General features: G+C 53.3%; 1 protein-coding gene across 27 annotated transcripts in view; it reads left to right on the top strand.

Annotated features, from left to right (window-relative positions):
• The window catches only part of TNS1 (tensin 1), a 222287-nt gene that overhangs the window by 175855 nt on the left and 34100 nt on the right, over nt 1–12332 (top strand). For 13 of the 27 annotated variants that reach the window (XM_019717741.2, XM_074312991.1, XM_074312995.1 and 10 more), the window contains 3 exons: nt 40–1626; nt 7842–7928; nt 9262–9381. In XM_019717741.2, coding sequence (XP_019573300.2) covers nt 40–1626; nt 7842–7928; nt 9262–9381 — 1794 coding nt within the window. The remainder of the gene's footprint in view (nt 1–39; nt 1627–7841; nt 7929–9261; nt 9382–12332) is intronic. The other 14 variants (XM_019717743.2, XM_074313042.1, XM_074313047.1 and 11 more) reach the window with 3 other exon arrangements.

Genomic DNA, 12332 nt, shown 5'->3' with positions numbered 1-12332 from the left:
CCCACTGACATCTGCTGTCTGTTGCTCTCTCCCTTGCAGAGGTTGTGGGACATACCCAGGGGCCACTGGACGGGAGCCTGTATGCCAAGGTGAAGAAGAAGGACTCCCTGCATGGCAGCACTGGGGCCGTCAGTGCCACGCGTCCTGCCCTGTCGGCCACCCCCAACCATGTGGAACACACCCTCTCTGTGAGCAGCGACTCGGGCAACTCCACAGCCTCCACCAAGACAGACAAGACCGATGAGCCTGCCCCTGGGCCCGCCAGTGCGCCTGCTGCCCTGAGTCCTGAGGAGAAGCGGGAGCTGGACCGCCTGCTCAGTGGCTTCGGCTTAGAGCGAGAGAAGCCAGGAGTCATGTACCACACCCAGCATCTCCGGTCCCGCCCAGCAGGGGGCGCTGCTGCACCCTCCTCGGGCCGCCATGTTGTCCCAGCCCAGGTTCACGTCAACGGCAGTGCCTTGGCATCGGAGCGGGAGACAGACATCCTGGACGATGAGCTGCCCAACCAGGACGGGCACAGTGTGGGCAGCATGGGCACGCTGTCCTCCTTGGACGGGATCACCAACACCAGTGAGGGCGGCTACCCGGAGGCCCTGTCCCCACTGACCAATGGTCTGGACAAGCCCTACCCTGTGGAACCTATGGTCAATGGCGGGGGCTACCCTTACGCGTCTGCCAGCCGGGCAGTGCCTGCCCACGCTGGCCACACAGCCCCCATGCGGCCCTCCTGCTCCGCACAGGAAGCTTTAGCTGGCTACCCGAGGGAGGGCCCCCACACAGCCTGGCCACAGCCAGTGACCGCCTCCCACTATGGCCATGACCCCAGCAGTATGTTCCGCTCTCAGTCCTTTCCGGAAACCGAGCCCCAGTTGCCCCCAGCTCCAGCCCGTGGGGGAAGCAGCCGGGAGGCTGTGCAGAGGGGCCTCAATTCCTGGCAGCAGCAACAGCAGCAGCAGCAACAGCAGCAGCCTTGCCCTCCTCCTCGCCAGCAGGAAAGAGCCCACTTGGAGGGTCTCGGGCTCAGCAGGCCTAGTCCCCAGCCGTTGGCAGAGACCCCCCTGCCTGGCCTCCCTGAGTTCCCAAGGGCAGCCTCCCAGCAGGAGATCGAGCAGTCCATCGAAACGCTCAACATGCTGATGCTGGATTTGGAGCCGGCTGCGGCCGCCACCCCTCTGCACAAATCCCAGAGTGTCCCAGGGGCCTGGCCAGGGGCTTCCCCACTCTCCTCCCAGCCCCTCTCCGGCTCGTCCTTCCAGTCCCATCCACTGACCCAGTCCCGATCTGGCTACATCCCCAGGGGGCATTCCTTGGGAACCCCTGAGGCAGCCCCACGGGCCCGCCTGGAGTCTGTCCCTCCTGGCAGGCCTTACTCACCTTATGATTATCAGCTGTGTCTGGCTGGGCCCAACCAGAGTTACCATCCAAAGAGCCCAGCCTCCTCTTCTTCCTCTCCCGCCTTCCTTCCAACCCCCCACAGCCCTCCAGGGCCTCAGCAGCCCCCAGCCTCTCTCCCTGGTCTCACTGCTCAGCCTCAGCTCCCACCAAAGGAGGTGACTTCAGATCCATCCCGAACTCCAGAGGAGGAGCCCTTGAACCTGGAAGGCTTGGTGGCCCACCGGGTAGCAGGTAAGAACCTCAGGGACCATCAGTGCTGGATATCCCCTCCCTCAGCATCTTCCCTCTTTGTTCTTGGTTGGTTTTGATGGAGGGAGGTGTAGGCACAGCCATCACACCTCAGCAGACACTGCTTTAGCCTAGAGAAGAGGCTGTCAGGAACCCACCCACTAGCCATCTCTTCCTGCATTCATTGTCTGTTAGGCTCTAAGGTAGGCATTAAGTTCCTGTCCTCAAGGATCTTATAGTCTAGTGAGGGGACAGGTACACAGACGTAATTCCAACAGAGTGCAATGTGTGTTATTATACAATAGAGATGGGGACCAAAGCCCCAGAGCCTGGGGAAATCAAGGCTTACCACCTGGGATAATCAGGGAAAACTTCCTAGAGGTGGTGACTTTGGGGCTAGAGTATAGATTTTCTAGGCAGAGAGGAGATGCTCTCTGCAACTGCCTGCTCTGCTCTCTGTCCTCAGATTTTAGTTTTTTGGGGGAAAGCATGGAGAAGGCTGGAAGGAGATCTCTATAGACTTGAATTCCCTCTTGGGCTTTCCCAGGGGCGTAATGAAGCCTCAGAGGGTATCCTGAAGCCCTTGAGCTCCATCTGAGTGTTTAACCATCTGAGTGTTCAACCCTGCTGGGTCCTTTGAGGATATTTCTCTGTTTCTGGGGAGCCCAAGATCCCCCTTCTTGTCCAGCTATCCTGTTAGTCCTTCCTTTAGGACCAGCTTTGTATGGGAAGCAGTCACTGAGAATGAAGCTTCATTTCCTATCAGAACATGAATGTGCTTGTCTTTCTGGAGAGAGGAGATATTGTGGAGCAACCAGAAAAGCTTCATGGGGAAATAAAGGCAAGAAATGGCAGAGTGTGCAGGGCCATGTTGGGAGTGACAGGAAGGGTTCCCTTCCTTCCCACTGGCCTAAGCCTATGACCATTTCACTGGGGCAGCCAAACTGGGCAGGAAATTCTATGGTTTTGTTTTGTTGTGAGGTAAAGCCCAGGCAGGGGTGCCCCAGAGACTGGTGCTGGGGGTGGGGGTTGTGCCAAGGTCCTCAGCAAACAGGGTGGTGGAAGCTCAGGGCGGAGAAGAAAAGTCTGGGCAGCTGACTTTTCCCTCCACTCCTTTCCCTAAATTTAGGGGAAGCTGAGTCACCATGCCAGCTGCATGGAGGGAGGGAGACTCCCTCCCTGAGAATGGACGTTGGTTTGGAGAAGTGGCGGGGGTAGGCCAGCTGGCTGTTGGACTGGGCCCTGGACCTGGGTTTGGGGGCATGGACGTCCTGCTCCTGTTCCTCAGAGCAGAGCACAGTCCCCAGTCCAACTATCGGTAACTTGAAATTGGTCATAATGGAAGTATTTCCACCATGGAAACTGGCAATCAGGGCTTAATCGCTCCTGGAGAGCTGGAGTAGCAGCACATCATTGTTTTTACCTTTGATCAAAACACAGGAACCCTAGGCATGAAAGAAAGGCTCCATGGGGTGGTCCAAATGGGGCTACTGTCTTCTGCTTTCTCCCACATCTGGGCTCCCCTACTTCTTTGTCAGAAGAGATGCTTTCTTTCTTGGTTTTGTTGAAGGCAGAGGAATGGGGTCCTCTCATATTTTATAGAGTTGGGTGGTGGCCTGAGGAATAGTGACCCTCTAGCCTAATGATAGGCAGGATCCAGGAACCTTTTCTCTGGGGAGCAGGATGGATTTCCTCCCCTTACTAAAACCCTTTTGTATAGCTCTCCTGGAGCTTACTCAAGAGGAAGCCATACCTGAATGGTCCAGGAAGCATGTCCATCTTGTAGCGCATCTCCCCTCAGCCTTTTTTCTCCTACTAGCTTCCACGGTCTTGACTATCAACCTCCATATCCTATAGCTGCTCAGTCTTTGGCTGCCAAGAAGTCACTTTCCCCATAGGAAGGGGGTGATATTGTTGGCACATCTCTGCTCCCATCTCCTCCACCAACTGCGAGTGACTCAGTCAGGAGAAGGGATGAGATGTATAGAGGGGACAGATATATTTGGTTTCCAGGGCTACAAAGGGGCTTCTTTGGTCCATGTCCTGTCATGAACAGTATTTCTTATGTCAGCAGGTTCTGCTCGCACAGCTTCTTTAGTAGCCCTTCAGTGTGTCTGCATTGCTTATGGAGATAAAGGCATATAGGCAGGATCGATGTGCAGAATAGTCTAGGAGCCAGGGAGGATAGACTTCCAGCACCACCTCTTTCTGCTCATTCTACATGCTTCTGCAAGCAGCTGGAACATAAGCTATAACATGAGGGAGAGCCCCTTCATGGCTGTCAACTTGATCTCGTTTCTCCTGGCTTTTCTCTCTTGGATCTGCCTTTTTCTCCTTGGCTGCCCTTCATACCTCAGTACCATCTCCCTGGTACATTCCGCTTTGATTCAACCCCCACTTATATTTTATTTCAGCTTAGATCACAGAGAATGTAGGGGGAGTTTTCTTAACTTGATAAAGGGTAGGTACCAGAAACCTGTAGCACACATCATACTTTCTTGTGAAACATTAGAAACATCCCTATTATAGCCAGGGACAAAATAACGATACCTGCTATCACCACTCCCATTTAACGTTGTATTGGATGTCCTAGCCAGTGCAATAAGACAAGAAAAAGAAATAAGAGTCAGAGTTGGTGATTCCAGTCAAGTTATCTTACCCTCCTGATTCTGTGACTGGACTGATCTCAGATATCTCTAGAGGGAGAAATTTTGATCCATGTTAGAAATAAGATTTGGATCTTATCCTTAAGGAATCTAGAGTTTAGTAAGGGGGGAAAAAGAACTGGAACTTTAAAATGAAGTCATTCATAATAAGGGAGGTATGCAGAAAGTCCTGCGAGGAAAAAGGAGATATTACTATCAGCTAGAGAGATTAGAGGGGCTCTGTATTGAGTGTAGGTTTTAACCAGAGCCTTGGACAATGGGTAGGATTTTGAAAGTGAATGGGGTCATTGGAGACAGAGAGAGTTCGTCGTGAAGACAGGAAAGCATACAAATGTTTGAAGAATAGAGTAGACTGAGAGCATATAGATTGTGTGTGAGAGAGTCAAGAAAGGTAGCCTGTGACCTGCCTCGGGTTGGCCTTAAATGCCAGACTAAGGAGCTTAAATCTTACCTAGCAGCAATGCAGGAAGCCGTTTCTGTGTTTTAGTCAGGAGAGTATGCCAAGCTGTAGCTTAGGAAGATTTACCTGGTGGGTGTGGGCAGGAAGGATGCTAAATGGGAGTGACTTTGAGCCGGAGATGTAGGAGCTTATTAGATAGTCTAGGTGACGTGGACTGGATTAGGGTGCTGACCATGGAAATGAAAAAGAAGAGAGGGATGCCGAGGATGCTGTGCACGTGGTGGGTGTTTACAAACTGATTGGATGTAGTGGGTGAGGGAGGCGGGACATCACAGATGGTTCTGAGGCTCCATGCAGAGAAGCAGAATGATGGTCCCATGAACAAGCTGGGAATTGGGAGGAAGAGCAAGTTTGGTGTAAGATGAAGACCTCAGGGTTAGCTATGTCAAGTTTGAGGTGATGATGGAGCCTCCAGGTGGAGATGTATGGAAGGCAATTGAACACCCAGAATTGGAGCTTGAAAGAGTAGAAGGAGCTATAGATTTTGGGGTCATCCTCACAAAGGTGAAGTTTAAAGCTTTGGGCATAGATGAGCTCTCTATGTCAGAGGGCATGGGGAGAAAAGAACTTAGGCCAGTTAGTCAGGAGGGGAATGGAGGCTGTACAGGGGACTATGAATGAATGCTCAGGACCGTGGGTCATCACAGAAGTCAGGATAGGAGAAGGTTTCCAGGGGGAAGGTGGGGGGTTAGCAACGTCACTGTGGAGAGGCCATGAGGATTGAGAAAAATGCATTGGGCTTGCCAATTAGGTGGTCCCAGTGATTCTCAAAGGCATATTTTCAGTAGCGTGATGGTGACAGAAGCCAGACTGAGCGATTGAAGAGCGAGTGGAGAGGGAGTGCAGATGGCATGTCAACTACTCTTTTGAGTGGTTTTGTGCTAAAAGGAGAGAAGATGGTAGCTAAAGAGGGTAGCAAGATATTGAGAAAAAAAATTTTTTTTTTTTTTGGTAAATATGGGAACCATAAGGATGTTTTTAGGGGAAGGAGAGAGGTTGAATATGGAGAGCAGAGGGAGAAGAAAAAGATATGAGAGAGAGAAATAAATTGGTAGAATGAAGTCTCTAAGGAGGCAAGTGGGGATAGGCTGAGGAGCCTAGGTGGATAATTTAGGCTCAACCGGACAGTGAGATACCTCTTCATGAAATAATAAAGGATAGATACAGATATAGGGAGATGCTGGTGTCAAGCTTTGGGAACTTAAATTGAGAACCCAGTTTTTGCATTCTATCATGGAAATAGGAGATGAGAGCAAGGCCCATCTGATCATTCAGCTCGAGCCCTTAATCTGGGCTATCTGCTAGTCTAGGCTCTGGAAAAACAGTGGTCAACCAAAGAGGTAAAAATCTTTGCCTTCATGGTGGAAATAGACAATAAACAAACAAGCAAATACATACATAACATGTCAGATGGGTGATAAGTGCCATAGAGATAAAATAAAGCAGTGAAGTGCCAGTGAGGGTGGGTGGATGGTTGCACTTTACATAGGATGGTCAGGGAAGGCTTCTCTGGGTAGTGAGAGAGTGTGCCAGGTGGAACAGCACGTGCAAAGGCCCTGAAGCAGGAGTATACCTGACATGGGGAGTATAGGGGGACACGAAGTCAGAGAGGTGATGGGAATGGGGGCCAGCTTACATGGGCCTTACAGGTGATTGCAACAATCTACCTGGTCTTTTACTTGGTGTGGTGTGAGTAGCCTTGGGAAGGATTTGGGCAGAGGAGTGACTTCATCTGACTTGTTCTAAAAGGATCAATGTGGCCTGGATGGAAGGAGGAAGACCAGTTAGGAGGCTGCTGATATGGACCAGGACGGTATGTGTGGTGATAGTGAGAAGTGCTCAGATTGCAGACGTTTTGGAGGTGGAACCATCAAGATTTATAGACAGACTAGACATGGATGTGAGAGAAAGAAAAAGTGAAGGTGTTTGACCTGAGCAACTAAAGGATGGAGTTGCTATTTGTGGAGATGGGTACAAATGTGCAAATGTGAGAAGAGCCGGCTTAGAGGGGATATCAGAAGTGTGACTTTCGCCATGTTAGATTTGAGAGGCACATAAAACATCCAAGATGGTGGGATATATGAATCCGGAATTTCAGGGGAGAGGTTAGAGCTTAGAAATGTGGGAGGTGTCACTAGGGGGATGTCATGTAACGCATGCCACTGCATGCTGTCACCTGGGGGGGAGCACAGGTAGAGGAAAGGTCCCAGGAGTGAGTCCTGGAGTGTCATCCAAACACATTCAGTGGTTGCAGACGCGGGAAGAACCAGCAAAGAAACTGATATGGAGCTGTAGCAAAGTAAAGGAAAGCTAAAAGAGCGTCATTCCCTGGAAGCCAGGCCAGGGGGATACTGGCTGCTGGGAGGCCCCTGTGTGTGAAGGTGACGTGGGAGTCTGCAAGGGTGAATAAAAGAATGACATAGCAGGTCCTTCTAATGCATCTGGGGAGGCTCGTTTTAGGGACTTTTCAGTGGTACTCAGCAGCTTTTGGCAGGAGTAGAAAACCCTAAGTGGCTCCCACAGAAGAGGATTACTAAGGTAGGTGTGATGGAAGAACAAAGGGCTGAAGGATGCTTGGATGCTAAGGAGTCATGACCCTTGGGCTCAGACCGGCAGTTATGGCTGAATCCAGGGAGAGGCAGGTGACCGTGAGAGGAGAGAAGACCTGGTGGGGCCATGCTGATGACGTGTGGCCAACAGGATTGAAATCTAGTCCCAGGCTGGCACCTTCTTGGTTCCACGCTGGGGTTAGAAATTAGAGGGACGTGGAGTCCTGCCGGACAGCAGCAGGTCCACTGGCGCTCGGGAGAAGCGAGACCCTGGATCTGCCCTCTTTTCTTGCCTGACACCCTCCCCAACCTCCCTCCAGTGTGTGGCCAGATCCAAGACTCCAAACATCAACTAATCTTGATTTTTCTCTTTGTTTTTGTTTTGTTTCGTCTTGTTTAATGCCGCGTCCCTTTCGTTCTTCGTGTGTCCTATGTCCATCTGTCACGTGTGCCATGGGCGTGGTGCCTTCCTTGCCTGGTGTCATCCCTTCCCTTCCTGCTTGCCTCCCCTCCCTGCCGGCTCCCCTGGGGTGGGGTGGGCAGCGTACAACGCCAGACTGCAGGGCATTGGGCAAAGTGTCAGCTACCGGCACCCTCCTCTCCACCGGCTCCGATCTTCTTCCCTCTCTGGTTGGTTCCTCTCCCCCCCCTTCCCCCTTTATAGCTCCTTGGCCCTCACCTGAGTTATAGCTCAGTTTTTCTCTCTTCCTCTCCTTTTTCATGTGCTATTCCTTCTAAACTTTTGACCACTTTCTTCCTCTCATTTTTCCATTTCCTCCTCACTCCTTCTTCCTCTTCTGTTCTTTCTCCCCCTTTCATATTCTCTTGCCCCGTCCCCATTCCTTTTCTCACTGCATCCCTTCTCTCTCCTTGCCCCCTCCTCCCTTCGCCCTCTTTCCCCCCCCCCCCTTCTGCATGAGCTAGTGCTCCCACTTTTGCATGGACAAACTGGTGCTTCTAGCCTTGGCCTTACCTGCTGGTAACAGCATCTGAGGTAACTAGACTAACTTCCAGGTTTCCCGTGGACACGTAGGTCTTTGCAATAAAGTGCTCAGTGAGGGCTTGGGACAGCCCAGCTCTCCGGCCACCCTGGCCAGACCATCACGGCTGCTGGGCCAGGGCCTCAGCAGGAGCCAGGCTGTGCTTTGCATGGGCCACTGGGCATAAGACAAAGAGTGGTGCCCCAGCTCCTGCTGCTCTGTGTACACTTGAGTACAGCACTCCCCGGGGACAGAGCACCTCCTGTGACCTCATCCCTAATTTTTGATTCCAGGACCCATGGCCCAGAGTCAGAGGTCCTGGGTATGGTCCTAACTCTGCCTGTGACCACCTCTGTGACCTGGGCAAGTCTCGTTATTACCCAGAACTCAGTTTCCCCATGTGAAAAATGGAGGATCACAGCCCTGCTGTGTGTATTTTGCATGGTGCCTTGATGTGTTTCATCATGGCAGACTCTTCATCAAGGGTCACGTTGCTCTATTTGAGGGTGATGTCGCCTACCACCTCTGCCCCGGTCTCTGGGACATACAGGCCATACATAGGCTGTTAGCCTGGGAAAGGTATCACCTCATCCTTTCCCTGCTCCTCGGAGCCCAGAGGTCCAGGTCAGGGAGAAGAGGCTGCTTCGGCTCGCCCCACGCTATGACCTTGAGCAGTTCCGGGGAAAGGCTTAGGAGTGGTGGGAACCGTTGACTTCCAATGGCAATCTCTGGTGCTTTCCCGGACCCTCCTTCTCCTCGTCCATGGACAATGGGGAGATGGCTTTAGCAGAACGGCTCTGTCCACCTCCTGTCCTCTCCCTCCACCTTTTTCTCGGCCCAGTGGTGGGGAGTGCAGTGTTCAGCTGGGCCTGGGTTTGGGGCAGTTCTGGGGTGGTGGGCCTGTCCTGAGGGGAGCTGGCATGGCTTGCCCTGGGGCTGCTAGTGTGATCGCCGTGTGGCTTTCTGGTGCCCTGGCCCAGCAGGTGGCCTCCCGGATCGCCTCGCTTCCGGAGCCCCAGGCATGCTGTTGGACACCCGGCCCTGCCTCCTGGATCTGAGGAATCCAGTCTTCTGGAAATGGGAAGGCTGGAAAGAAGAGCTGGGTCTGTGGGGGTGGAGGTGGCCAGGCTGGGAGAAAGCCTGTCACAGGGGTGTTTGTCCAGGGGACCCAGGAGTGGTGGGTGGCTGTGCTCTGCCAGAGTGTGTTCATTGATGTGTGTTAGGTTTACAGCCCCCAGAATTTGCAGTGTGTGTGTATGTGTGTGTGTGTGTGTGTGGTGAAGACGATGCAGTGCCTCAGCTCTGGCCTGCTTCTGGGGAGCCTTGGAGCCTACTGCTCCATGAAACACAGCACCGTCCTGGGGGGTGGAATGAGGAACCCCGGAAAATGAGGCTGTTCTGGAGCCCTTCTCTTCGTGTCTGGCAGCCTGTGTGGAGGCCCTGGGCTGCGGTGACCACTGTCCCGCAGGCTGTGGGGCAGGCCCAGTGCCCACAGAGAGTGGGCAGTCCTCAGGACGACAAAGAGCTTCTGCATCTAGCTCATTATCATTCCAAAGGCGCTGCCTTGCTAGGGGCATCCCACCCCTCATGCTCCTGGGGCTGGAGGCTTCCCAGCTAAAGCTTCCAGAGTCCCGCCAATGCCCCTTTCCTCCTTTCTTTATGAGTTTCCTCTGGCCCTGCGGTCTCCTGCTGGGCAAGGGGCTGACTGTAGAGGTTCTGAGGGTGATGGCCCTCCCGCCATTGCTGTCGGGTGAAAGCTGTGTGTGTGCGCAAGTGAGTGTATGTGTATATGTGCATGTTTGCCTGCGTGTGGAGAGCATGGAGCACACAGAGACACAGGCTCTGAGAGCGAGAGGATGGAGCCTAGGACTGAGAAAGCCTGGGGTCAGGGTAGTGGAAGGGAGGAGGGTAGTGGGGGTGCAGGCCTATTTTTATTATCAGTCTCTAGGATGTGAGGGGGGTGTTCTCTCTCTGACGCTGGCTGTCAGCTTGTGTCCAGACGTCCCAGCTTGGCTGAGGAACAATGGGGCTCTCTTCTCTCCCCTCCGCCCTGCTCTGTCTCCCCTCCCGTAGGGAAAGACAAGAGAGAGGGGACATGGCTCTCCAGGCACTGACGGGCAGATCTGGGCCTGCCAAGGGGGACAACAGTGAGACACTGTGTTCAAAGAATGTGAGAAGCCCTGGCTTGTCACTAGTGCTGTGGGGCGCTCTGGAGTGGGTGGGGCTGTCCCGTGGGACTGGAATGCGGGGTCTTTCCCCTTTTGCAGAGGGAGGCTCTTCAGCAGTGCCCTAGCTCTTTGGGCGTCATTCTGGCCATCTGCCTGCCTCTGGACAGAACACGCTCCCATGTGCCGATCTGGTGGCCATGGAGAGGAGACTTGAGGAGCTGAGATGGTTCTCAGATGTGCAGCTGCCTTGTGCTAGGGACTCCCATCCTCCACAATTGGGAAGCCCCTCCAGCAGCTGTCCAGACTCCCCTCTGGGTGTTGAAACCATCTGCAGCACTGAACATAGAAGGTGTTTTGGGCGCACTGGGGAGAATGTTTTCTGTCCCTCTGGGAGATTCAGGGCCTCAAATGGAAACAGACCCACTTTTCAAGGGCAGACATCAGATCCCACTCAGGGCAACTGACCACTCTCGCCAAGGCGCAGGGACCTGCCAGCCAGAGCCTGTGGGCTGGGTGAGCCAGAACTGAGACCAGCCCTAATGCCTTGCTGTTAACTTTGGGGATGAACTTAGTTGCAAACCCCAAGAGCCTTTCCCGAAGGAGCCTCCTTTGTCACAATTATTGTTAGAAAATCAATGGCTATGTCTGTTTCTCTCTAATGTTTTTGCTAGGAACAAAACCGGCAGTAATGCTGAACCGAGCTACCCAGGAGGCCTGAGGGGAAGGGGGCTCGGTGTGGGAAGGAGAAGCATGGTCAAGGGCAGGGGTGCCCACAGGTGTAGTGGGAGATGCAGGCTGCTTCTCTGACAGCTGGGGACCTGGGTTTGCTGTAGAGTCCGCACGCTGCTCAACCCTTTCAGATCCGTGCCCCATCTTTCATCTGGCCCCCAGTTAGGACTATGCAACCTCCCTTTTTCTATTCTGAAAATCAGGGCACTATCAGGTGAGGGGCTCAGATGCTTTAAGTAGTTTGTGAGTCTAGATTACGGTCTCCATTTGGGTTCCTTTTTCTCAGTTGAGATGGCAGGCAGGCTGCCTCTGAATAATAAAGAGCCCAAAGTGGAGACTCGAACCTCCCCCACCCGACCCCCCTCCCCGGGTACCTTCTGCATTTGTAAATGTGTGCCAGTCCGGCTGCTCTCCAGACAGGGCCTCTAATTATGGGAGAGTATGAGCGTGTGTTTTGGAGTGTGTGTGTGTGTGTGTGTGTGTGTGTGTGTGTGTGTGTGTGCGTGTGTGCGTGTGTGTGCGTGTGTGTGTGTGGTGTCCATCCATCTCTAGACTTGGCAGCCGGTGGCTGCTATTCATGACAACTAAGAAGGCTTCCCAGCATGTGCTTCTCATGGCAACCTCAGTGGCTTTGCCAGGGGGGAGCTGGGAGGCCTCCTGGGGTGTGCAGACCCCACTGTGGATAATAGATGATGATTCAGTCTGAATGAGGGCGATTTCTGCTTGGCTGCACTGGCACATTTCTAGGGGCCAGTGATGTGTTCATGTGTGCGTGTGTGTGCACGTGTGCCATGGGGCAGTGTTCCCAGGTGTGCTGGCATGAGGCTGGTCAGGTCAGGATCCCAGTCCCATGTGACCTTTGGTAAGTCCCGGCACTTCCTCTCACCTCACCCGCTCTTGGGTGGTGGTGAAAGCAGCGCTGAGAATCTCCAGGCACGAGATAATCAGGGTTAGGAGCCCACCCTCAGGCTGGGTCTTGGCCTCTGGGGCCCAGGGGAGTAAGTTTTTCTAGGATTCTGGAGCCAGCTCAGTGAGGCCGTGGGTTCTGTGCCTTGGCCCAGCTGTGGGAAGAGGGAGTGGGAAGGAAGGAGGGTGGGGTTAGCAATATCCCCAGGCCTGTGGAATGGAAGGAAGTACAGAAAAGCAGATGGAACACA

Source organism: Rhinolophus sinicus, linkage group LG01, assembly GCF_036562045.2.
Source record: "Rhinolophus sinicus isolate RSC01 linkage group LG01, ASM3656204v1, whole genome shotgun sequence".
Lineage (NCBI taxonomy): Eukaryota > Metazoa > Chordata > Mammalia > Chiroptera > Rhinolophidae > Rhinolophus > Rhinolophus sinicus.
Note: the sequence above shows the minus strand (reverse complement) of the source record. Positions and strands in the feature narration are given on the sequence as shown.